Source organism: Rana temporaria, chromosome 9 (assembly GCF_905171775.1).
Source record: "Rana temporaria chromosome 9, aRanTem1.1, whole genome shotgun sequence".
NCBI lineage: Eukaryota > Metazoa > Chordata > Amphibia > Anura > Ranidae > Rana > Rana temporaria.
In genome coordinates, this window is record NC_053497.1 from 33355437 (window position 1) to 33382379 (window position 26943).

Genomic DNA, 26943 nt, shown 5'->3' on the forward strand with positions numbered 1-26943 from the left:
TCGGCGCTGATTGCCGGATTGATAAGGTAAGGAGGCCCCTGCACACCTACCCATCCATCGCCTCCTGCGAAGGGGGGGAATGTTGTTGGTTTGCTGCACATTTTGAGTGCCAGTCACCACTGTTCAGCAGGATAAAATAACCCCCAATGATGGTATCAGTGAAACAAAATAAACCCGATTACTGGTATCAGTGCAATAAATTAAGCCCCTGCAGAGAAGAACATCTGAATTGTACTTGACAGCCACAAATCCTTATAGTAAAAGTCAGCAGTTGCAGTATTTGTAGCTGCTGACTTTAAAAAAAAAAAATTTTCCCCAGGTGGAACTTCGCTATGGGATTGGAAAGAAATCCTGGACTTCTGCACTCCGTTAAACAACGTCTTTATTGGATAATATCAAATCAAAACATAATCCAAAAACGGTGCAGTCGGCAGTCCAGGATTTCTTTCCAATCCCATGCATTTGTGCAGAGCCAGCACCTGTCGGCCTCAGTAGGGCGGGAGGCATTTAAGGGATCAGCAGCTTTTTCAGAGCAGTATCACCTCTTCATTTTGTTTACCTGGAACTCCGCTATAGCCCAGGTTCACACTGAGCTGCGGGAATGAAGCCATGCGAGTTCAGCTGATTTCACTCCCACATATCAGTCCCAATTTCAGTGGAGATTTGTCCGGGTTTCTGCACAGAATGTCAATGGAAATCGCACCCTGAAATTGCAACAAGTAGTACAGAAACTACTTTTTGAAATCGGTGCGGGGGCCACAAATGCAGCGTCGCACCGATTAGGACGGTGCCATTGCCGCCGATTTGACATGTCTAATCGCATTTTAAAATTCACCAACGTGAACCAGTGCTTAATGCTAGTTCATACTTTGGGGGAGACTTACTAAATCTGGAGCACTCAATCTGGTGTAGCTGTGCATGGTCACCAATCTGCTTCTAACATCAGCTTGTGAAATTAAGCTTTGTCAATAAAACATGGAAGCCGATTGGTGACCATGCACAGCTGCACCTGATTCTGAGCGCTCCAGTTTTAGTAAATGTCCCCCTATGTGCAATGACTGGTGTTGTTTTGCACTGGATAAACACTGGATAAACATCACTCACCGCAGGGGCTCAGGGCACATAGAATATGCACACATGCTGCATTTTTTACCACAGTGCAGTGAATGGAGCAATGGATGTCACCGTACTGCAGCTCGAGGCACTGGCCCGTCAATATTAAATCTTGTGCATTTGTTCAGCAACATTTTTTATTTTATTTTTTTAGAAAACGTCATCACTGGGTAATTCTAAAATGTGTTTGCATCTCATATCGTGATTTACATTCGATGCTGTCACATATACTTTAAAGGATAAGTTCCCCTTTTGATAATTGTATTTTTTTGCAGGTAAAAAAATTTAAGACTAGGTTTGTTTTAGACTGCAATTCTACTTTAAAGTGCCCAGTAAAGCCATAGACACCAGTGGTACCACATCTATCACTTTTCTAGTTCTGCCAGTCTGTTCAATTCCTGCGACAGAGCCGTAACAGTCTCCAACACCCGCACTCGGTCCTTTGCCATCAGGCGAGCGCTACATCTCTGCATAAAGCGATCCGGATGCCAAGTCACTCTTTGTGCCCGCAGGTAGCGCTTATATGATGTGATGTCTGAGGAGTCTGCACCTGCTGCTACGAACCGCGCCATCTGCTCTGCAGTGCCACCTGGAACTGGCCAAGGGATGTCCTTGTAGCTCAACATCCGAATACCCGTCCTTGTATCTGTGTTAAGGGCACTATCATTGTCAGTCGTGTCACAACTTTTTTCTGTTGGCTCAGCATTGCCAGTGCCATGCTTTGAGTCAGTCTCATGGCTTGTACCGGCACCCCCGAACACCTCCTGGCATTTCCTGTGATATCTATCACTGTTAGCCTGGTGCAGTTCTCTCTCCATTTGTTCTTTTCTTTCTTGGTATTTCCGCTCCCCCACAAGCCTGGAGGTGTCCTGCAAAGTCACAACTTTAGTCTTTACAACTGTATTATCATAGCGACAATTTCTAGTATGGTATTCTCTGTAGATACGATCGGCCCAGGATTCAAAGCTTTCCGTTTCGGGAGCAGAATCCTCGTAGTCTTCATCTTAAAGAAGAAAAAAAAATTGTGTTATATAAAATGGGAAATGTATCAGAAGTTGTTTCGAAGATTGTGCAAAGCGAGAAATTTGAATACAAAGGTTGGTTCACACCTACAGGTGAGACAAAGCATGGCCACGTTCCTGCACATCGTACGTAGGGCAGGCCATTCATTTGAAAGGGCTGGACTACATGCAAGAAAGGGAGAAATGAAGCTCGACTTTTTTTTTTTAATCTATGTGGCACCGTGCGGTTTGGTGTGCACAAAAACACAAGCGTTTGCAGATGCATGGGATATCATTAAACACATTAAATATCATTAAGGACCAGAAGGATTGGCCCCCTTAATGACCGGGCCATTTTTTGCGATACGGCACTGTGACGCTTTAACGGACAATTGTGCAGTCGTGCGACATTGTACCCAAACAAAAATTATGTATTTTTTTTCCCACAAATAGAGCTTTCTTTTGGTGGTATTTGATCACCTCTGCAGTTCTTATTTTTTGCGCTATAAACAAAGTGCGACATTTGTGGAAAAAAAATGAAAACCATATTTTTTTCATTTTTGCTTAAATATCCCCTCGATACAAAAAAAAAAACTAACTGTGGGGGAAGTGTACTGACTGGAGGAGGAGAGATATCACTGTTCCTGTTCCTGGTCACCAGGAACAGCCGATCTCTCTCTACACCCATTCTGGCTCTCTGTGGAGCAATCGTGGGTGGCCGGTGGACATCACGAATCAGGTCCGGCTTCACACGCGCCCCCTATCGCTCTTAAGGCGGCCGATGTACACCTACAGCGATTCACACAGCCGCGCCAACCTGCCACAGTATAATGGCGGCAGCTGATCAGCAAGTAGTTAAAAATGAATGGCACCACAGTCCATCTGCTAAATGGCAAGGTGTTTCTCTTGCGCTGCAACACTTGCACGTGTTGCCAACATGCAAAGGATTGAACCTAGCCGAAGACTGGAATGACACTATATACAATGCATTTAACATGCAATGATGTGTGTTAAATGCACTTGTGTGTTGCATTGTTGGGCAGGTTTTTCCAATGTTGTGGGGCTTTACATTTTTATTTTTTTATCCCAACGCATGTTGTAACATGTTTCGCTGCATCTAAATGCAGCATGTCCTATTTTTGCCCATTGGGGTAAACTGGGCCCATTGCAAACAATGAGGGGAGTTAATAAAAACTAGAGCAACCAGCATCTGAAGCAGCTGTCAGGGCAACCAATCGGCTTCTAGCTTTTATCCTCAGAGCTTAATGGAACAAGCTGAAGAGAGAAGCTGATTGGTTGCAATCCACAGCCACTTCAATTGTGATAAATTCCCCCAATGTATTTTAGCTTGTTGTTACATTGAGCAATGCTGCCCAACGCACATGCATGGGGTGTGAATGAGCCCTTAACTACTTCCCACCAACCTGGCGTATATATGCGGCCTATCGATGGGTGGGCTTTAGCGCTGATCAGTCGCATACATTTTGCCCTATGTAAACACTTTACCAACACAGTAACAGGAAGCTTCAGATGCATACTTGCAAATCAGGAGCTTTCTGATCATGTGACCACTGTGACTGCCAATCACAGTGGTCACATGATCCAAATGCAAAATGCCTGCCTTCCAGCATTTAGATCCACTTAAAGGGTCGGGAGACAGAGGCAGGAAGGAGTTAATAAGCAATGTATTGGAAAGTGACAGTACACTGGTTTGATCACAAATGTCAGTTGATCTTGCCAGAAATACAGTGTCATTGTCCCTTCCTGTGTGCTTACAAGAAAGAACCTTATATTTCTTGTGTGAACTACTATTATTATCAATCTACAATGTAATGGGGATGAACAAAGGCAGAAGTCCTGTGTGACAACCATGGCTTCCTCCGTAAATACAGGGAAGGAGAGAGAGTAGCCACCCAGGGACAAGTAGTATGTTATTTGCAGGATTATCAGGTGAAAATAAAGAAAAATCAGCTTGAAAAAAGGAAAACAATTGCATCCACCGCATCTGGAAAACTGCAATATATTATATTTTTGCTTTTTGGGTTTAAATAACCATCAATGGGTAAGTGTAGCACTTACAAGTATTTATTGACCCCCAAAAATGCCCCTTCATCTATTTTTCTCTCTATAAGGATGAAAGATATTTATTCAGGTATCACTCAGGTTCCCATTCTACTTCCTGGACTGAGATTCTGGTTCAGATGACACCATCAGTATAAGGCAGGGATCCTCAAACTACGGCCCTCCAGCTGTTGTAGAACTACACATCCCATGAGGCCTTGTAACACACTGACATTCACAGACATGACTAGGCATGATGGGAATTGTAGTTCCTGAACAACTGGAGGGCCGTAGTTTGAAGACCCATGGTATAAGGCTTTGGTGCTTTTCACACGTTTGAGGCCTGTCCTGAACACCTGTAATGAGCCAGCACCTGCCCCATGGAGTTCAATGTGGACTGCTGGATGAAATCTATTCAACCTCTGATAAACTAAGCACTCAAGTTCAAACAGAACATGGATGGTAATGCACCATGCACAAACCTAAACAGTAACATCGCTTCTATTGCACTCACCGTCATACTGCCCATACAGCTCTTGGTATTCATCCATGCTCTCAGCTAAAAGCTTCTCTCTCCACTCTGTTGTCTCCTTAGATGAGGAATTCCTGAACACCTCAGTGGAGCTCTCTTTTTCAATCATATGTCTCTCCTGAAAACCCAGAGAAAAACATTTTAAACCTAACACAAACCTAAGCAGTGGTCTCTCAGCAGAGGTCCAACAAATATCTGCTGTGTAAGATCAATAGTTCCCCAATCAGCAGGGAGCATGAAGTTTGATTTTAGAGTGATAGTTCTGACTCACCAATAGGGTGTTTCAGGATGTTTTTAGTTTAAACATGGCAGTTGTTTATGATACACAGTGATTAGCAATTAAATGTATTCCGTTAGGGTTTACATTAGGGATGTCCCGATACCGATACTAGTATCGGTATCGATACCGAGCATTTCCCTGAGTACTTGTACTCGAGGAAATGCTCCGATGCTTCACCCGATACCAGGGCAGTCGGGGTGATCGGTGCAGCAGGGGAGTTGCAAGCACTGATCTGCCTCCTTTTCAGCTGCTATAGTTAAAGTTAAACAGCGGTGATCGGTGCTTGCAACTCCCCCCAAAGCCGCACTGATCCTTGCTGACTGTCTCCCTTCGTCCTGTCTCCCTCCGTCCTGTCCCCCCTCCGTCCTGTCCCCCCTCCGTCCTGTCCCCCCTCCGTCCTGTCCCCCCTCCGTCCTGTCCCCCCTCCGTCCTGTCCCCCCTCCGTCCTGTCCCCCCTCCGTCCTGTCCCCCCTCCGTCCTCCGTCCTGTCCCCAGAATGGAATGGAGCTCCTCTCCATTCATTTTAGCTGAGGCTGCAGAGAAAGGGACTGGGGAATCTGTGTCCTTAATCCCTTTCTTTTTTTCTGATAAATTGCAATAAATAAAAAAAATGAATTTTAAAAAATAATACAAATTTAATTAAAAAAAACACACTGACAATCCACCCCCCCCCCCCAAAAAAAAGAAAGCACTGAAAAAAAAAAAAAAAATACTGCCACTGTCACATGACATTAAAAAAAAAAGTATCGGTAATCAGTATCGGCAAGTACTTGAAAAAAAGTATCGGTACTTGTAATCGGTCTCAAAAAAGTGGTATCGGGGCAACCCTAGTTTACATTTACATGAACATGCGCCCTGTATGGGAGAAGTATGGACTTGATAATTCTGGTTTCCTCTTGAATTGCTTTCTGCCTGGCTTCACAGAAGTGTCAGAATTTCTTATCTCCACACTTGTCATGGGTCAGTGACTCAAAGCATTTACATGATATCCATAGAATTATCCTTATCAAAAGGGAGAGTTCAGAAATGGCAGCCTACATAATTCTCTAAAGCCCTGTACACGCGACCGGGAATCTCATCAGGAAACCACTTACCTGAGCCCTATTTCGATCCAGCGCTGTGCACAAGAGGAGCGGCTCTCCTGGCTCTGTCCCTTCTCACTGGGCAGATTAATAGCAGCATGAGCCATTGGCTCCCACTCCTGTCAATCAAATCCTATGACAAGGGAGCAGGGACGGGGTGGGGCTGAGCCCTACTGTCTGTATCAATAGATACAGACAGCAGCGCTCAGAGGGTGCCCGCCTGTGTGCCACCATAGGAAGTGGCTTCCTATGGTGGCACATGAAGAGGAGGAGCGGAGAGCGCTGGTGGGAGACCCCAAAACAGGAGGATCGGGGCACCTCTGTGTAAAACCATTGCACAGAGCAGGCAAGTAGAACATGTTTGTTTTTTTAATTTTAAAAAACTGGAAGCTTTAATATCACTTTAATCACCCAATGGGGATTGTTTCTTTCCTTCAACAAAAGTCGAAACATTCTTTAAAAAAAATATATATTATTTTTTGGACCGATCTACAGTTGTGTATCAAAGAAAATAGGTTACCATAAGGTCTTCTGCCCGGCGGAGGATTTGACGTGGCGTTGTCCCTTGCTTATTGGGAACGTTAATTGCCTGTGGACAATGTTTCAGAATTGGAACACACAGGTCTGTGTACACTGAGGAGAGAGGATAGGGGAATGATAAGGTCAGAATTATAAAAGCAAGTAGCAGGAAGCAAACTAGTAGATGGAAAGACAACATATCGCCAAGGCCCCATGTTTGTACCCCTATCATTGCCGATTTAATCTCTTATGTGAAATTGATGAAAACTGCCATTAAAATACTTTAATTGTATGTCTTCATCTGAAGTCACATGACTGCTATCTTGGTGAGTAGTTGGTGAGTATTTTCCACTGAGGAATGTAAAAGGGAGGGGGTGCTGTATGTACCCATCAGGTATGAATGTGGTCGCGGCTCCAAGAAAATAACAGCGTATGCACACTGGAGGAAGCTTCTGACAGCACTTTTGCATACATATTGAAGCAGGGCAGCTTCTGGGGGCTGACAAGATGCTTGATCGATTAGCAATTCGGCCCAAACTAAGCTTATAAGTAGGGAAACAGCAGAATCACCAGGTCATTTATTGATAATTTAGGCCAATGTAAAGTGGAGTTCCACCCATAAATATAACATTACATCAGTAGTTTTAAAAAAATGTCATTTTTTTCTTAAAGGACTACTTTTTTTTTTTTAGATGCCTTCAAAGTGTTGTTGCTAGGTAGAATAGTTAATCTTCCCTCTTCCTGCACCTAGGTGCTTAACCACTTAAAGACCTCAGGTGTTTTTCAGATTTGGTGTTTGCAAGACTAAAACATTTTTTTCTGCTAGAAAATTACTTAAAACCCCCAAACATTATATATATATTTTTTTCTAACACCCTAGAGAATAAAATGGCGGTCATTGCAATACTTTTTGTCACACCGTATTTGCGCAGCAGTCTTACAAGCGCACTTTTTTTGGAAAAAATTCACTTTTTTGAATTAAAAAATAAGACAACAATAAATTTGGCCCAATTTTTTTATATATTGTGAAAGATAATGTTACGCCGAGTAAAATGATACCCAACATGTCACGCTTTAAAATTGCGCCCGCTCGTGGCATGGCGTCAAACTTTTACCCTTAAAAATCTAGATAGGCGACGTTTAAAAAATTCTATAAGTTGCATTTTTTGAGCTACAGAGTAGCTCTAGGGCTATAATTATTGCTCTCGCTCTAACGATCGCGGCGATACCTCACTTGTGTGATTTGAACACCGTTTTCATATGCGGGCGCTACTCGCGTATGCGTTCGCTTCTGCGCGCGAGCTCGTCAGGACGGGGCGCTTTAAAAAAAAATTTTTTTTGTTTTCTTATTTAATTTTATTGATTTTATTATTTTTTACACTAAAATATAAAAAAAAAAAAAAATGATCACTTTTATTCCTATTACAAGGAATGTAAACATCCCTTGTAATAGAAAAAAGCATGACAGGTCCTCTTAAATATGAGATCTGGGGTCAAAAAGACCTCAGATCTCATATTTAGGCTTAAATGAAAAAAAAAAAAAAAAAAAAAGGAAAATTTGTCATTTAAAAAAATGACAGAAAAAAAATTGTCTCTTTAAGAGGCTGGGCGGGACTGACGTTTTGACGTCACTTCCGCCCAGCAGAGCTATGAGGACGGGTGGGGGCCATCTTGCCCTCACTCAAGTCCTCACACACAAGGCGGCAGCATCGGATCTCCTCCGCCGCTACCGACGGCTCCGGTAAGCGGCGGAGGGCGCGGAAAAGCGGCGGGAGGGGGGGGGCCCCTCTCCCGCCACCGATAACGGCGATCTCGCGGCGAATCCGCCGCGGAGACCGCCGTTATCGTTTACACGGCCGCCAGCTGAAAACATGGATATCTCAGTTGTGGCAGCAGCTGCTGCCGTTACTGAGATATCCATGTTTAAAAAGAGGACGTATATATACAGTGGGGGGTCCTTAAGTGGTTAATGCTTCCTAACCTACACCGCACAGACTCCTGGGAATGTAGTGGGTGTAACTTTCCAGGAGTCTGTGCACTCCCCAGTCTCGAAGAATCATGTGACTTGGATAGTACAGGTGCTGAAACCTGATCTGAAACCTATTACACTGCTTGTGCAGCACTGAGCATGTGCAAAATCTGCAAGGCTGAAATCCAGGAAGTCATACAGTCTGGCTTCATTATGCCCACACTTAAGATGGCCCCAGTCAATTTCTATTTTATAAAGTGTCTAAATGCTGTAACAACCTAACAAAACGGACCTTAGTTTACAGACCAACTTTACTAGAATACATTAAGCTTGTGTGATACAGGGGTACTTATATTTAAAAAGGGAAATTGTGGCCGGAACTCCACTTTAAGCTTGCATATTAACACTTTAATACCAGGCGCTTACCCCCTTCCCGCCCAAGCCAATTTTCAGCTTTCTGCGCTGTCGCTGTTTAAATGACAATTGCGCGGTCATGCTACACTATACCCAAACGGAATTCTCATCATTTTATTCCCACAAATAGAGCTTACTTTTGGTGGTATTTGATCACCTCTGCGGTTTAAATTTTTTGCTAAACAAATTAAAAAAATTAAATAAGTTTTGCTTTTGTTTCTGTTATAAATAAGTACGTTTTCACCTTCACTGATGGGCACTGATAAGGCGGCACCAATGAGCGGGCACTGATGGGCACTTATGGGTGGCACTGATGGGCATTGATAGGTGACATTGATGGGCACTTATGGGTATCCCTGGTGGCACTGGCAGGAATAGTGGGTGGGCACCAATTGGCAGCTGCCTGGGCACAGATTTGCATTTCCCTGGTGGTCCAGTGTAGATGGCCATCCTGGTGATCCTGGGCGGGATCTAAGGGGGGCTGCACTGATAAACAATCAGCACAGACCCCCCTGTCAGGAGAGCATATGATCGGCTCTCCTCTACTCGCGTCTGTCAGACGCGAGTGAGGGAAAGCCGGTCAACGGCTCTTTCTGTTTATATCGTGATCAGCCGCGATTGGACGTGGCTGATCACGTGGTAAAGAGCCTCTGTTGGAGACTCTTTACCGAGATCGCCGCGATGCGCACTGCCACAGGCGCACGGCGGCTGTTATCCCGCTGGACATCATATGACGTTCAGTCCGGATAATGCAAGAACCTTTCTTTAACCATTTCCCGCCCAGCCTATAGCAAAATGACAGGCCAGGACGGGAAGTGGTTAAAGGGGTTGTAAAGGTACAACTTTTTTTTTCCCTAAATAGCTTCCTTTACCTTAGTGCCGTCCTTCTTCACTTACCTCATCCTTCCATTTTGCTTTTAAATGTCCTTATTTCTTCTGAGAAATCCTCACTTCCTGTTCTTCTGTCTGTAACTCCACACAGTAATGCGAGGCTTTCTCCCTGGTGTTGAGTGTCATGCTCGCCCTCTCCCTTGGACTACAGGAGAGTCAGGTTGCTCTCTACGTTACAGATAGAGAAAGGAGCTGTGTGTTAGTGGGTGTCCTGACTCTCCTGTAGTCCAAGGGAGGGGGCGAGCACGACACTCCACACCAGGGAGAAAGCCTTGCATTACTGTGTGGAGTTACAGACAGAAGAACAGGAAGTGAGGATTTCTCAGAAGAAAGAAGGACATTTAAAAGCAAAATGGAAGGATGAGGTAAGTGAAGGAGGACTGCACTAAGGTAAAGGAAGTGTGGTTGTTTATTTATTGGTTGAACTAGATGGATTTGTGTCTTTTTTCAACCTAACTATATGTAACCTGTCACTTGGCCACTAATTGGCAACGTAACAGCATTAATTTAGGTTGTATTTAACTGTGACCTCTTCTTACCTCTCCATTCTCCCTTCTCCATCTCCTGGGCCGCCACATGTAGAGCGTTATTTCCCGCAGCGTCGCACTGCAGGGGGTCAGCTCCTTTCCGGAGCAGTAGAAGAGCGCAGGCATTATCGGGCATTAAGCAGGCAGTGTGAAGTAGGCTCTGTCCACTTGGCAGTGGCTGGTCGAGCTGAAGATGGCGGTGACGGCGAATGTAAGACTTCAGTCGCAGAACATCTCCCTTCTGAATGTAGCGCAGCGCTCGCAGTTCCCGGCGGAAAGACATGAGACCTACAAAACAAAGTACCAGAAAATTTGTATATAACTTAGGAGCCAAATCAGGAAAACTGACCCCCCCCCCCCCCTGATGCCCCCTCTTTCGACTGCTATACGGAATCCTAAGCATCCTGGGATATGTGACATGTATGTCCCAAAAGCCTTCAGAGCAGAGGAGATGTCATTATGGCCCAATTTAAAAAAACTTTTTTTTTTGGACATTTTACATTGCAGATGGGGGAGGGTTGCAATTATGCCCCATGCATCTATCGAGTGAAGTTCAATTTCTAAAAAGAAATTGTTCTTTTTTTTTTCCCCACAAGTAGAGCTTTCTTTTGGTGGTATTTGATCACCTCTGCGGTTTTAATTTTTTTGCGCTATAAACAAAAAAATAATGACAATTTAAAAAAACAAAACAACTTTTTTTCTCAGTTTAGGCCGATAAGTATTCTTAAAGCGCCTACAAAATAGGGGATTCCCTGAAAACAATTCTTACTGTGGGGGGGAGGTGACCGATGCTGTGTCCCAATGTACAAGGGACACACCATCGGTCTCCTCTCCCTGACAGGACGTGGATCTCTGTGTTTACACAGAGATCCACGTCCCTGGCTCTGTTAATGCCGATCGTGGGTACCTGGGAGAAATTGCGGCCGCCAGGCACGCGCATCGGCATCTGAGTGACGCGGCCGGGCGCGCGCCCCCCATCGGCCAGGAGGCCCAAGGACGTCATAGGACGTCCTCCCGGCATTGTAGAGCCACCTTGTAGCCGTCATTCTACAATAGCCGGGATGGGAAGTGGTTAAGAAGTCAATTAAATCCAATGACTTATTTTCCGTGTGCCCATCATTAAGCCCACATTCACATTTGTTGCTCTAAGTAACCCCTTTAGGCCCTCTGCTGGTCGACAACTTCCCTTCCCTTGGTCCAACCCCCCCCCCTCCCCCTCTACTTTCCCTTATCTTTTTTGATTACATTTTTGGTTACCGCAACATCACCCAATAGGGTATACGATCCTTTATAGGAGGTGACACTCACCATCTATATAATAGTGGATACTTGCGCTATCCTTCCTTCCCCCCCCCCCCCTTCTTTTCCCTTGTTTTTTCACATTGGGCCAATTTGGCATGCGCATACATATCAAAACGCATGCCAAATTGGTGGCTATTGCCGGAAATGGCACCGTCCAAAATAAGTTCCTATACTACTTTTGCTGACTTGGGGGCAATTTGAATAGACATCTGTGCAGGAACCCGCACAGATGTCTGTCAAATTGCCCCTGAAGTCGGACTGCATTGCTGGTTTGAAATTGCGCAAGTTCAGCTGAACTCGATCGATTTCAAACCCACATCAATGTGAACCTGGGTTAAAGGATAGATACACTTTCAAACAAAGTGCAGTGAACCCGTTCTCCCAGATGCAAAATTACTTTGCGATCATTTCATTCATCTCCACAGTAGTTTTCTATACCGTTCTATGGGAATGGTCTTCTGCCTCAAGACTCAAGCTGGACTGTGGAAACACAAAAAATATTGCATCCAACCCCTGGATCTGCGAGGGTTACATGCTTTTTTTTTCCATTTTTGGATGTAGTAAAGGAGGGTTATAACCCCTGTCAGAATTAGGTCACCAGAACTAGTGTTCCCACTGGAAAATTTCCCCTTTATTACTTTTCTAAGGAAAACCCCAAATTTGGGATTTTTCTTTTACTTTCAATAATGGTAAACAGGACACATAAAGGGTGAATCTCTTTAATGGGGGCACAGACAGCAATAAAAACTGAATAAGATATAACAATCACCTTATTTCTCACTCCAGCAAGCTTCCAGCGCTCACCTCTTCTCTACGACACTCCCGGCAGCCGGCCGTCCTCATGTACAATGTAGGACTATTGTTTCTAAATGGTATGTGATGATGTCAGCATGGGGCCGCCGGCCGGCCGGACTGGCCTTACAGCATGGAGGGAGCCTGCAAAGAAGCAAGGAATAATATAAATGTTACAACATTTAACCCTTGCAGTGCGTGTGTTGGAGAGTTCAGCTTTTAGAGCCCTTTCACACTGGGGCGGTGGGGGCGTCGGCAGTAAAACGCTGCTATTTTTTAGCATCGCTTTACCATCGTTTTAGTTTTCACTGTGCTATTCTGCGCTTTTAACCCCCGCTAGTGGCCACAAAAGGGTTAAACCCGCCAGGAAATCGCCGCTGCAGTGGCGCTTTGGCGTTGCTGCCCATTGATTTCAATGGGCAGGGGCGCTTTACGAGTGGTCTATTCACTGCTCCTACAGCACCTCAAAGATGCGGCTAGCAGGACTTTTTTTACCGTCCTACCCTTGGGCTTTCACACTGGAGTGAGAGGAGAGGCTCTTTCAGGGCACTTTGCAGGTGCTATTTTTAGCGTTATAGCGCCTCAGTGTGAAAGGGGTCTTAAGGTAACCTTGTGTTCTAGGTTTCGTCCCAACCAGGATACAATCTATATGCATGTTCTCCCTGTGCTTGCATACGTTTCCTCCAAATACTTTTTTTCCCCCAAAGACATGCTGGTAGGTTAAGTCCCCATTCACATCTAGGCGTTTTGTCGCCTGTAGTGCGACACCGCTGCCGCCAGAGGGATGAAAAGACATTGCCCTCTATGGAGATGGTTCACATCTCCACGCCGAACGCCTGCCGCTTGTCGCCTGCCGCCTGAAAAAAGGTCCTGGACCTTTTTTTCAGGCGGCTTTCGGCGTTCAGGAACCATCTCCATAGAGGGGCACATCTAGGGGCACATCTAGGTGGACAATCGCGGCGTTTTGTCGCCTGGAAAATCGCGGTACAAAACGCTGCTATTTGCTGCCGCAATTCGCGGGACAAAACCCCGCGAATTTGTCTGCCTAGATGTGAATGGAGCCTAAAGGGGCTGTAAAGGCTTTTTATTTTTTTTATTGGTAAAACAACAAACATGTTTATACTTACCCGCTTGTGCAATGATATTACACAGAGCGGCCCCGAACCTCCTCTTCTGGAGTCCCCCGCCAGTGCTCCCGACTCCTCTTCTGCATGTCCTACCATAGCAAGTCGCTTGCTATGGGGGCGCACATACGGGAGAGCTCCAGAGTCGGGCTGTGTGCGTCCATCGACATGCACAGCATTGATCGGTCCCTCCGATCCTCACTGACAGCAACAGCGACTGACAGCAACAGGAACCTCTGCCGCCTCTGTGTCCTGTGAGGAAATAGAGAGAGTAACCAGCACCACTGCAGACGGGCACAGCACTGGATCCACCTATCCTGCTAGGAAGTGGTTAGGGTAAACCTACAGTGCATTTGGAAAGTATTCACAGCACTTCACTTTTTCCACATTTTGTTATTTTACAGCATTATTTCAATATGGATTAAATGTATTATTTTCATTAGAATTCTACAAACAATACTCCATAATGACAACGTGAAAACATTTTGTTTAAAATCTTTGCAAATTTATTAAAAAATAAATAAAAATCCCATATACATACTGTATTTATCGGCGTATACCGCGCACTTTTTTCCCCGGAAAATCACGGGTGCGTGCTATACGCCGATAGCATACCTTGGAGGGGAAGGAGGGGGACGAGCCCCCGCCGGAAATCACCGAGCCGTCATCTCCTCTCGGCTCTCACTCGGCTGTCACGTCACACACGCACAGTCCCGCCTCCGCCACCAGCATTGGACCAGTGTTCTGTCTGTCACAGGAGATGGTCCCATGCCGATGGCGGAGGCGGGACTGTGCGTGTGTGACGTGACAGCCAAGTGGAGATGACGCTTAGAAGCCCTAAGGTACTGTACATTTTTTTCATTTGTGAATGTGATTGGACCTATTTTATTTTATTCATTGTTGTGGAGGAGCAATTGTCATATATTCACTTGGTGCACACTATTGCATGAATTATTTGGTATGCATCCGATTTAATTTTGCATATATTTCACGTCATTTACTAGCCTGCTTAGAAGCCCTAAGGTACTGTACATTGCTGCTTATCATAAAAAAATAGTTTTTCCAGAAAATTCTCTCTTAAAATTGGGGTGCGCGTTATACGCCGATAAATACGGTAAGTATTGACAGCCTTTGCCTTGACACTCAAAATTGAGCTCAGGTGCATCCTGTTTCCACTGATCATCCTTGAGATGTTTCTACAACTTGATTGGAGTCCACCTGTGGTAAATTCAGTTGATTGGACACTATTTGGAAAGGCACACACCTGTGTATATATAAGGTCCCACAGTCAACAGTGCATGTCAGAGCACAAACCAAGCCATGAAGTCCAAGGAATTGTCTGTAGACCTCCAAGACAGCATTGTATGGTGGCACAGAAAGCTAGGGAAGAGGCGCCTCTGAGTGTAGACGTTTAAAACAAATTTAATAGACAAGTTAGTACAGGCAACTCACATTTAGCGAGGTAAAAGTAGGCATTGTACAAATTCCATGAAAAGGGATCCTCAGATCAGTCCATCTGTTCCTTCTCCTGCTGGGGCGATGTGTATGAAGTCATCATACACCGCTGATAGGAGGCCGGCGGCGGTGGGGGGAGCTTCAGAGCGAGGCCTGGAGTATGGTAATTTTGTGGCCTGCAGATGTCACTGTTCTAGGAGCTTACAATATTGCTGTCTCTCCATGTGTTCAGAGACAGCAATATTGTAAGTTCCTAGAACAGCAACAGTGACATCTGCAGGCCACAAATTCACCATACTCCAAGCCTCGCTCTGAAGCTCCCCCCACCGCCGCCGGCCTCCTATCAGCGGTGTATGATGACTTCATGCAGCACAGCGCCCCAGCAGGAGACGGAACAGATGGACTGATCTGAGGATCCCTTTTCATGGAATTTGTACAATGCCTACTTTTACCTCGCTAAATGTGAGTTGCCTGTACTAACTTGTCTATTAAATTTGTTTTAAACGTCTTCACTCAGAGGCGCCTCTTCCCTTGCTTTTTGGAACACGGTTTCTGTCTCCCCCATGATTGCAGCCCTGAGAATGTATACAGTATGTGACCACTGCAACAATTCTCCTCCAATTGTCCTTGGACTCTTTCCCAGATATCCCCTGAGCTTGGACTTTTTTCCCCACTGATTGTACAACTCCCTGTACATAACGCCCATTTCTTTTTATATACTAACGAGACTTTGTTGCTATTGGGTTCTTGCGCATTTTACTTGTGTACTGTATGGTGGCACAGATCTGGGAAAGGTACAGAAACATTTCTGCAGCATTGAAGGTCCCAATGAGCACAGAGGCCCCCATCATCCGTAAATGGAAGACGTTTGGAACCACCAGGACTCTTTCTAGAGCGGGCCGCCCGGCCAAACTGAGCGGTCGGGGGAGAAGGGCCTTAGTCAGGGAGGGGACCAAAAACTGGATTATTACTCTGACAGAGCTCCAGCATTTCTCTGTGGAGAGAGGAGAACCTTCCAGAAGAACAACCATGTCTGCAGCACTCCACCAATCAGGCCTGTATGGTAGAATGGCCAGACGGAAGCCACTCCTTAGTAAAAGGCACATGACAGCCGGCCTGGAGTATGACAAAAGGCACCTGAAGGACTCTCAGATCATGAGAAACAAAATTCTCTGGTCTGATGAAACAAAGATTGAACTCTTTGGCCTGAATGGCAAGTGTCATAACTGGAGGAAACTAGGCACCGCTCATCACCTGGCCAATACCATCCCTTTAGTGAAGCATGGTGGTGGAAGCATCATGCTGTGGGAATATTTTTCAGCGGCAGGAACTGGGAGACTAGTCAGGATCGAGGGAAAAAAGACAAATCCAGCAATGTACAGAGACATCCTTGTTGAAAAGAGCGCTCTGGACCAGACTGGGGCGAAGGTTCATCTTCCAACAGGAAAATGACCCAAGCACTCAACCAAGATAACAAAGGAGTGGCTACGGGACAACTCTATGAATGTCCTTGAGTGGCCCAGCCAGAACCCAGACTTAAACCTGATTGAACATCTCTAGAGAGATCTGAAAATGGCTGTGCACCGACGCTCTCCATCCAACCCAATGGAGCTTGAGAGGTCCTGCAAAGAAGAATGGGAGAAAATGTCCAAAAATAGATGTGCCAAGCTTGTAGCATCATACTCAGAAAGACTGGAGGCTGTAATTAGTGCTTCAACAAAGTACTGAACAAAGGCTGTGACTACTTATGTACATGGGATTTCTTTTGTTTTTTTATTTTTAATAAATCTGCAAATATTTCAAACAAACTTCTTTCACGTTGCCATTATGGGGAATTGTTTGTAGAATTTTAAGGAAAATAATTAATTTAATCCGTTTTGGAATAAGGCTGTAACATAACAAAATGTGGAAAAAGTGAAACACTGTGACTACCTTCCGGATGCACTGTATGTATGTTCCTATGTGTATATGCAGTGGTGTTTGGGGAACGCCTTGGCCGCCTACCATTGGCTCTGTACAGTGACAGCTTTCTGGGGGGATAGCTCAAGTCACTTCAGAGTAGGATTCAAACATGCCCAAGCTTATGCCTTTTTCCAATACAGGAGGGTTAGGGATCCCTGCTCATGAAAAACCTAAGGCTGCTTTCCCACTGGGGCAGGGGTCCGTAAGCGGTAAAGCGTCGCTAGTTTTAGCGGCACTTTACCTTCATTTTAGTGGCACTTTTTGGCTGCTAGCGGGGCGCTTTTAACCCCTGCTAGCACTCGAAGAAAGGGTTAAAAGCGCCCCTGTTTTCATTTCAATGGGAAGGAGTGGTGTAGAAGCGTTGTATACAGCTCTCCTACACACCCCCATAGATGCTCCTTGTAGGATGTATCATGATGTAACCTACAAAAGGTATTAACTTGTATGACATTTCCCGAACAGGCAAACATTCTACCTTGTTTCTACGTCCGTTTCCACCTTCTTCCGGGTCATCCTTTGCTTCTGATCATGGACGTTTTTTTCTATTTGATTATTTTTATACAATTAGGCCCCTTGCACACTGGGGCGTTTTTCATGCGGTACAGCGCTAAAAATAGCGCTGCTATACCGCATGAAAAATCATGCCCTGCAGTGTTCAATGTGAAAGCCCGAAGGCTTTCACATTGAAGCGGTGCGCTAGCAGGAGCGCTCCAAAAGTCCTGCTAGCCGCATCTTTACCGCGGTATAGGAGCGGTGTGTTCACCACTCCTATACCGCGCCTTCCCATTGAAATCAATGGGAAAGCGCGGTAATACCTCGGTAATACTGCCCACAACGCGGGCGGTATTAACCCTTTTTCGGCCGCTAGCGGGGGTTAAAACCTCACCGCTAGCGCCCGAATATCGCGGTAAATACGACGGTATAGCCGCGCTACAAATAGCGCAGCTATACCGTCACCGCGGCTGCACGCCTCAGTGTGAAATCAGCCTTACTGTTCACAATGAGCAAAAAATCTGACATTATTTTCACATACAATAACAAAATTCTGGTTTGCACCTTCTTTTTTTCATTGGAACAGTTGGAAACTGTTGTGGAAAGCACTATACTAATGAACAGATGATTTTTTGTTACTCATACAGAATTTTTCTTCCGATTTTCTCATAGTGTGTACTAGAGCTGCACGATTAATCATCAAGAATCTTATTGCGATCTTTTTCCCGTTGCGATTCTTGACACAGGGTTTCACGATCTTTGACATGAAAATAATTTTCTCTCTGCTCTCAGCCAAAAATCAAAGTCTGCGCAGCCTGCCAAGTTTTGAAAACATTCTTTATCAGTGGAAAGTTAGAGCTGGTTCACACTGGGGCGACTTGGGATCCGACTTGAAGTCGACTCAAGTCGTCCCAAGTCGCGCTGTCGAGAAAAACAATGCAAGTGAATGGGAGCGGTGTTAATACACACGACTCAAGGCGATCCGACTTCAAAAGAAGTTCCTGTACTACTTCAATCCGACTTGTAGGCGATCTGTACCCATTGATTTCAATGGAAGTCGCCTCCAAGTCGGATCCAAGTCTGATCACTGTCTTAACTGAAGCGACTTTCCAGGAAGATAACATACATTTCTCAGGCAAACCCCTCCCTCCCCCTCCCTCTCCCAGAGCTGATTGTTCTTTGATTGGCCACTGGAAAGTCTCCTGTCCTGGAGACGACTTCAAGTCGTGTTGTAAATCGCCCCAGATCGCCCTGTGGTTCATGCTCAAGTCGTGTCGGAGTCGCCTCTGAAAGTCGCGCTGGAAGTCGTGTAGCCCCAGTGTGAACCGACTCTTAAGTCTAAACATTGTATCACATTGACTTTTACATCAAAGGAATAAACTTCTGTATGTAAATTAGGAACGTTTAACCACTTAAACACCAAACCTTTTTCTGACAGCTCTTTTCAAGTTAAAATCATTATTTTTTTTTTGCTAGAAAATTACTTAGAACCCCAAACATTATATAATTTTTTAGCAGAGACCCTAGAGAATAAAATGCCGGTTGTTGCAATATTTTATGTTGCACTTTATTTGCGCAGCAGTCTTTTTAAATGCAATTTTTTGGGAAAAAATTACTTTAATGAATTAAAAAAGAAAAATAGCTAGTAAAGTTAGCCCATTTTTTTTTTATCTTCATTCTAAGCAAAAAAAATTGTGATTCTCATTTTGGCCAGAATCGTGCAGCTCTAGTGTGTACCCACTTTAGATGTGATGGCTACATTGGTTTTCGATTTTAGGCTTTCTTTCTTCTATTTTCAGCTGGTGATCCAGCCAGTAAGTCTGCTGTTTTGCAACAGAACAAACTGTCCTACAGATGTAGCAGGTACAGGGTTGAGACAAACCATATAACACTGACAGGGGTGCTTACAATCAACAGCTTTATCCAAAATGGAAAAAAAAAAACGATTGCTGTAACTGAATATAAAGTGTGACCTGGAGTTCTGCTTCAGTTGGTGTATTTAACCACTTAAGACCCGTACCATTTTGCAGCTAAAAGGACCAGGCCCCTTTTTGCGATTCGGCACTGTGTCGCTTTAACTGACAATTGCGCGGTCATGCGACGTGGCTCCCAAACAAAATTGACGTCCCTTTTTTTGTCCTGTGACTCCATACTGGAATATAAGCCTGGATTTTACCCATATGGGAAAGTGCATATGACCCTTTACTAACTGAGGGTCCGTATTGTGAGGTGAGCGGCCATTTCTAATATTAGTGGAGGTCTCTCACTGTATTCCACGTTCACTACCTGCATGTATCAACTATAACTACAAGATGTTTGAAGATCACTTGGATGATTTCTTGATTTATGGACTTTGATTAGCGCTGCATCTCTTTTATATTTACTATAGGAATTTTTTTGAAATTGACTCCAATAGGTAGATTCAGTAAGAGTTAGGCCGGCTTATCAGTAGATACGCCGACCTAACTCAGAATCTGCGCCGACTTATGTTTAAGTGTATTCTCAAACAGAGATACGCTTAAACATATCTAAGATAGGACGGCGCAAGCCGTCCTATCTTAGGTTGCAATATTGAGGCTGGCCGCTAGGTGGCGATTCCATTGCGGTCGGCGTAGAATATGTAAATTAGTAGATTCACGAACGTACGCCCGGCCGCCGCAGTACATTTACGCCGTTTCCGTAAGGCAATATCAGGCCTAAAGTTATTCCATCTTGTAGATGGAATAGTAATGTTAAAGTATGGCCGCCGTTCCCGCTTCGAAATTCGAAATGTTTACGTCGTTTGCGCAAGTCGTCCGTGAATAGGGATTTACGTAGTTTACGTCCACGTCGAAATCAATAGGCCCGTGCGGCGTACTTAGCCGCAATGCACACTGGGAAATGTAGGCGGCCGGCACATGCGCAGTTTAAAAAAAAAAAACGTCAAAAACGTAAGGTCAAGCCCCATTAACATAAAACACGCCCCCTTAGACACATTTGAATTAGGCGCCCTTACGCCCGCCCGCTTTAGGCTACGCCGCCATAACTTAGCAGGCAAGTACTTTGAGAATCATGTACTTGCCTAGCTAACTTACGGCGGCGTAGCCTAAACATGCTAAGCTACGCCGCCGTAAGTATACACCATTGTACCTGAATCTACCTATAAGTGTCTTACACCGTCGTATCTTAGGCTGCAATTTCAGGCTGGCCGCTAGGTGGCGCTTCCGTATTTTTACGCAAGGAATATGCAAATTAGTATTTACGCCGATTCAGAAACAAACGACCGCCCGACGCTTTTTTTTTTTACGTCGTTTGTGTTCGGCTTTTTCCGGCGTATAGTTACCCCTGCTATATGAGGCGTAGCTAATGTAAAGTATGGCCGTCGTTCCCGCGCCGAGTTTTGAATTTTTTTACGTCGTTTGCGTAAGTCATTCGCAAATACGGCTGGACGTAATTTACGTTCACGTCGAAAGCATGCCGATTTGCCGACGTCATTTGGAGCATGCGCACTGGGATATGTCCACGGACGGCGCATGCGCCGTTCGTTGAAACCGTCAAAAACGTGGGGTCAGTACCATTTTACATAGTACACGCCCCCAACCAGCCTATTTTGAATTAAGCGGGCTTACGCCGGTCCAGTTACACTGCGCCGCCGTAAGTTTAAGCGCAAGTTGTATGTGAATACACAACTTGCTGCTCAAACTTACGGCGGCGCAGTGTAACTGAGATACGCTACGCTACGCCCGCCTAAAGATAGGCAAAGCTATCTGAATCTGGGCCACACTCTGTAAAATGCCAAGTCCTTGGGACTCAGCTGGTTACAGATCAGGTAAAGGGCCAATCACAGCGGGCCCTTTACCACGTGATCAGCTGTCAGCCAATGACAGCTGATCAACTAAGTAAACAACAGCCGGGTATCCAGTTGTTCCCCCCCCCCCCCCCCCCTTACGCTGTCAGCGTGAAGAAAGGAAGAGAGTCGTTAACTGACTTCTGTTAGAAGAACTTTGGTCCCACACAGTGCCCACCAGTGCTGCCAATCAGTGCCCTCCAGTACTGCTAATCAGTGCCCACCATCAGTGCGCATCAGTGAAGGAGAAAAATTACCCGTTTGCTACATTTTATAGCAAAATATGAAAAACTTCAGTTTGGGTGATATTCTGAGACATGGTCAATAATGTAATGAAGATAAGCAAAAGCTCAGCCTGGGTGACAACCATGACTCCCTCCATAGATGAGCGAGTGTTGTCACTCTAGGACAGGAAGTGTGTTACTGTCAGGATTACTAGGTGAAATGAAAGAGGGGGAAAAAATCCAATAAAAACAAAAAAACGAATGCAGCCAGCACATCTAAGCACTGGTGAGCTGACCTATTACATGTCTGTTCCTGGATTTGCATAACCTTTAATTCTCCTTTACCTCCAGTTTTCCTAGGCAGCCTCTATGAACTGCTCCAGCTGTGCTGAGAGTCCTGCACGATGTGTCTGTGATCACCACTCACCCTTCTGTCTGCTCCCAGCAACGATATTCACCATGAATTACTCTCCTTTCCCCATAGTACACAGCAGTCAGACACTTCCGGGTGTACTGGGAGGAGTCAATCATCTCTTTCCTGTGCACTGCATAAGCCTTCCCACAGCAACAATATCCATTCTTTTTCTTTCCGAGTGAGAAAGTGTTTCCTAGAATAAAATAGTGCTCACATACAGTATATTTGGTGTAGTTCTTAGCTCAGTCCCTCAAGTTCCAAAGATTTAATATGTCCCTTTTCTTCACGTTAAAGCAGACCTTCACCCTAGTATACGTGTTGTTAGAGATGGGAAAATTCTTCCCGTCCTTAAAAAGCGGTAGCGCGGCTTCGGCTGCCGACATCGCGGGCGACCTGGACAGGTAAGTGTCCTTTTTTTTAAAGTCAGCAGCTGCAGTCTTTGTAGCTGCTGTTTTTGTTTTGTTTTTTTGTTTTTTAAACTCTGGTGAACCTCCGCTTTATTAACCACTTGATCACTGGGCACGTAAACCCACTTAATTAAAGGGGTGGTTCACCCTAAAAACTACTTTTTTTTATTACACTGGCCCCCCACATTACAATACGATTAAGGCTATTAATTTTTTTTTTGTTGCTGTACATACCTTTGTACAGCATATTCACCCGTGGCTTCCGGCTTCCGAGTCTCGCGGGAGTGGGCGTTCCTAACATGTCTGTGATTGACGTTTTGACCAAAAACAAGCTCCCCCCCGTCGCGTAAGCCGCGTCACGATTGGCGAAAGGAGCCGAATGGCGATGCGCAGTATAGCGACGACTCGCCGTTTGGCTCCTTTCGCCAACCGTGACGCGGCTTACGCGACAGGGGGGAGCTCGTTTTTGGTCAAAACGTCAATCACAGACATGTTAGGAACGCCCACTCCCGCGGGACTCGCAAGCCGGAAGCCACGGGTGAATATGCTGTACAAAGGTATGTACAGCATCAAAAAAAAACTAATAGCCTTAATCGTATTGTAATGTTGGGTGCCAGTGTAATAAAAAAAAGTAGTTTTTAGGGTGAACCACCCCTTTAATAACCAGACCAATTTTCAGCTTTCGGAGAAAAAAGACTGAAAATTCTGTAAAAAAATGAAATTTTCTTTGTTTCTGTTATAAAATTTAGCAAATTTAGTATTTTTTCTTCATTCTTTTGCATAAATGTGAAAGATGAAGTTACGCCGAGTAAATAGATACCCAACATGTCACCCTTCAAAATTGCACACGCTCGTGGAATGGCGCCAAACTTCGCTACTTAAAAATCCCCATAGGCGACGTTGTGGGGTATTGCAGAGTAGTGTGGGGTATTGCAGAGTAGTGTGGGGTATTGCAGAGTAGTGTGGGGTATTGCAGAGTATTGCACAGTATGGGTATGGAGTATTGCACAGTATGGGGCAGGGATGGCTGAGCAGGGATGGATGGCTGGCTGGATCTGTGACTGCATTTGTCACAGATCCATCCCACAGCACTCGTGCTGCATGCGCTCTCTTCCCCCCTCCTCTCACACTGTACCGTTCGGTACAGAGAGGGGAGGGAGGAACCGGCGTCATCACATGACGCCGGTTTGTTTACAAGTGATCGCTCCGTCTTTGGACGGAGCGATCACGTGGTAAACCGTCGCTATCAGCGGCGATTTAATGTGATCCGTGATGCGCCGGGTCCGGTCACGGACATTCCCTTGTGCGCGCCCTTTATAATATATGTTTCTATTGTTTTTTCATAAAAGTGTTTTTTTAATAAAAAATATATTGCTCTTTACCACCATTAAAAATGTATTGCTCTTTATCAACATTAAAAATGTAATGCCCTTTACATGTGTTTAATTATCCTTATAACCAAAGTGGATGTTTATATAAAGGGGGGGGCTGAAAAAAAAATTCTGCCCGGGCGCCCATAACTCTGGTTATGCCACTGGCCGCCATTATAATCTAGGTACTGTTCCCGCGATTCTGGGAGGACGTCCATTGACGTCCTCCCAGAGTTAAGCAACCGCCTTGTAGACGTATATCGTCTATAGGGCGGTTAGAAACTGGTTAAATTAGGGTGACCAGACAACCCCGGTTTCCAGGGACAGTCCCCGGATTGAGGACACTGTCCCCGGACCAAGTCTGTCCCCGGATTGCAGTGGCATCTGGTACTCTCACCCTGGGTGCCGAATTTGGGGGGGGAATTTTTGCGCAAAAGCATTACTGTGCCCCCCCCAAGTGTGCTTTGTTGCCCCTTCGCCCAGGGACACCTGTAGTCCAGCCTGCCCCCCATGATCCCTCTGGAGTGGGCGGCCCATGTGTGTGTGAGAACAGCGTGGGGGGAGGGGTGGTGCAGAGCGTATAGTGGCTATTGGAGAAGCTCTTGGCAGGGGATACTGAGGAGCCGCTGGGTGTCGGGAACAGTACCTAGATTATAATGGCGGCCAGTGGCATAACCAGAGTTATGGGCGCCCGGGCAGAATTTTTTTTTCAGCCCCCCTTTATATAAACATCCACTTTGGTTATAAGGATAATTAAACACATGTAAAGGGCATTACATTTTTAATGTTGATAAAGAGCAATAAATTTTTAATGGTGGTAAAGATTTTTTATGGTGGTTTTTTATTAAAAAAACAATAGAAACATATATTATAAAGGCAACATTATACATTATAAAGGCATTGTATTTCTAGTACTTTAATACAGCCTCATATCAGTTACAGGGAACTACAAGTCCCAGTTGGACTGGCCGCTTGTAGTTCACAATTAATATAATGCCATTATAGAACATAGAAGTTCTATAATGGCATTGTATTAATTGTGAACTACAACTGGGACTGGGCCCCTACCTTCACTAACTAAGTTAAACTAACCCACATGAGACCGGACCCATCACGGTCACCCGGCCGTCCCCAACACCTGATACTGTCTGACAGCACAGCATACATATGATATCACTGACCTGACCAGGCAGTGCCACACCTGTGACTGTCACCACCGGGCAGGCCAGCTATACCCAGGAGTCAGGACACAGAGCAGACAGACCCCATTCTGAAACCGCCGACTCACTGTGGGAGGAGCCTGCTGCCTGCGTGAAGGGAGCGACACTACAAGCGGCCCGGCGGCCGCACATACGCACGGGCAGTCACGGAGCAGAGAGAGTCCGAGTCTGACCGGAGTCCAGACCGGAGCAAGAGTCTGAACTGCAGCAACAGAGACCCGCCTCATCCTGGTATATTAACCGGGGGTCCGGTGACCCCCCTCAGCTCATCGCCTGGGGGGACACACCGGCGCCCCCCCCGGTTGTTACGCCACTGATGGAGGCCATGGAGAAGTGAGCAAAATCAACCTATCAACACTGTTCATGTAAGGGAAGGGGGGGGTGTGAGTATTGCAGGAATCAGGCAGGTCAGTGTAGTGGTCAGTATAGAACTCAGGTAGATCAGTGTAGTGGTCAGTATAGGAATCAGGTAGGTCAGTGTAGTGGTCAGTATAGGAATCAGGTATGTCAGTGTAGGGATCAGGTAGGTTAGTGTAGTGGATAGTGTAGGGATCAGGTAGTTCAGGATAATGTTCAATATAGGAATCAGGTAGGTCAGTGTGGTGGTCAGTATAGGAATCAGGTAGGTCAGTGTAGGGATCAGGTCAGTGTAGGAATCAGGTAGGTCAGTGTAGTGGTCAGTATAGGAATCAGGTAGGTCAGTGTAGTGGATAGTGTAAGAATCAGGTAGTTCAGGATAGTGTTAAGTATAGGAATCAGGTAGGTCAGTGTGGTGGTCAGTGTAGGGATCAGGTCAGAGTATGAATCAGGTAGGTTAGTGTAGTGAATAGTGTAGGAATCGGGTAGCTCGGTATAGTGTTCAGTATAGGAATCAGGTAGGTCAGTGTAGTGGTCAGTGTAGGGATCAGGTCAGTGTCGGAATCAGGTAGGTTAGTGTAGTGGTCAGTGTATGAAACAGGTAGGTCAATGTAGGGATAAGGTAGGTCAGTGTAGTGGTCAGTATAGGAATCAGGTATGTCAGTGTAGGGATCAGGTCAGTGTAGGAATCAGGTAGGTTAGTGTAGTGGATAGTGTAGGGATCAGGTAGTTCAGGATAATGTTCAATATAGGAATCAGGTAGGTCAGTGTGGTGGTCAGTATAGGAATCAGGTAGGTCAGTGTAGGGATCAGGTCAGTGTAGGTATCAGGTAGGTCAGTGTAGTGGTCAGTATAGGAATCAGGTAGGTCAGTGTAGTGGATAGTGTAAGAATCAGGTAGTTCAGGATAGTGTTAAGTATAGGAATCAGGTAGGTCAGTGTGGTGGTCAGTATAGGAAACAGGTAGGTCAGTGAAGGGATCAGGTCAGAGTATGAATCAGGTAGGTTAGTGTAGTGAATAGTGTAGGAATCGGGTAGCTCGGTATAGTGTTCAGTATAGGAATCAGGTAGGTCAGTGTAGTGGTCAGTGTAGGGATCAGGTCAGTGTCGGAATCAGGTAGGTTAGTGTAGTGGTCAGTGTATGAAACAGGTAGGTCAATGTAGGGATAAGGTGGGTCAGTGTAGTGGTCAGGTAGGTCAGTGTAGGAATCAGGTAGGTCAGTGTAGGAATCAGGTAGGTCAGTGTTGTGGTCAGTGTAGGAATCAGGTAGGTCAGTGTTGTGGTCAGTGTAGGAATCAGGTAGGTTAGTGCAGTGGTCAGGTAGGTCAGTGTAGGAATCAAGTTAGTCAATACTACTGTAGGAAGGAAGAGACTCACGGAGTGCTAAAAGTCTGGCAGGGGGTGCAAATTTCTTGCCTTGTCCCGGGCGCTGACAACCCTCGCTACGTCACTGACTGCATATATAATTTGAGGGAAATATGCATATAAAATAGTTTACCATTACCAAAAAAAAAATATGTCCCCGGATTTCATTTAAAAAATCTGGTCACCTTACCTTAAGTGGTTAAACACACCTAGCATACATACAATTGTATGAGAAGGAGGGAG

The 26943-nt window shown here is 45.4% G+C and overlaps 1 protein-coding gene across 3 annotated transcripts; it reads right to left on the reverse strand.

Annotated features, from left to right (window-relative positions):
* Positions 1 to 1232: 1232 nt before the first annotated feature.
* On the reverse strand, positions 1233 to 22130 carry NFKBIL1 (NFKB inhibitor like 1). 3 transcript variants are annotated; one of them, XM_040323122.1, is made up of 6 exons: positions 21994 to 22130; positions 12496 to 12627; positions 10402 to 10677; positions 6590 to 6702; positions 4690 to 4825; positions 1233 to 2116 (listed from the first exon to the last, which is right to left on the reverse strand). In XM_040323122.1, exons 3-6 carry the CDS (start codon positions 10670 to 10672, stop codon positions 1479 to 1481), a joined length of 1158 nt encoding a protein of 385 aa, XP_040179056.1. In that variant the 5' UTR covers positions 10673 to 10677; positions 12496 to 12627; positions 21994 to 22130; the 3' UTR covers positions 1233 to 1478. The 3 variants fall into 3 exon arrangements, with proteins under 3 accessions (XP_040179056.1, XP_040179054.1, XP_040179055.1); XM_040323120.1 differs by having other exon boundaries at positions 12461 to 12627; XM_040323121.1 differs by having other exon boundaries at positions 12461 to 12627; positions 21912 to 22000.
* Positions 22131 to 26943: the final 4813 nt, after the last annotated feature.

What these genes read in the sequence shown, in the direction of transcription:
- NFKBIL1 (XM_040323122.1), bottom strand. Translation starts at nt 10,672, where the DNA reads ATGTCTTTCCGCCGGGAACTGCGAGCGCTGCGCTACATTCAGAAGGGA. An exon ending in GCCGGGCAGAAGACCTTATG is followed by an intron (nt 4,826 to 6,589) that starts GTAACCTATTTT and finishes CTGGGTTTTCAG; the next exon opens with GAGAGACATATGATTGAAAA. An exon ending in GCTGTATGGGCAGTATGACG is followed by an intron (nt 2,117 to 4,689) that starts GTGAGTGCAATA and finishes TTCTTCTTTAAG; the next exon opens with ATGAAGACTACGAGGATTCT.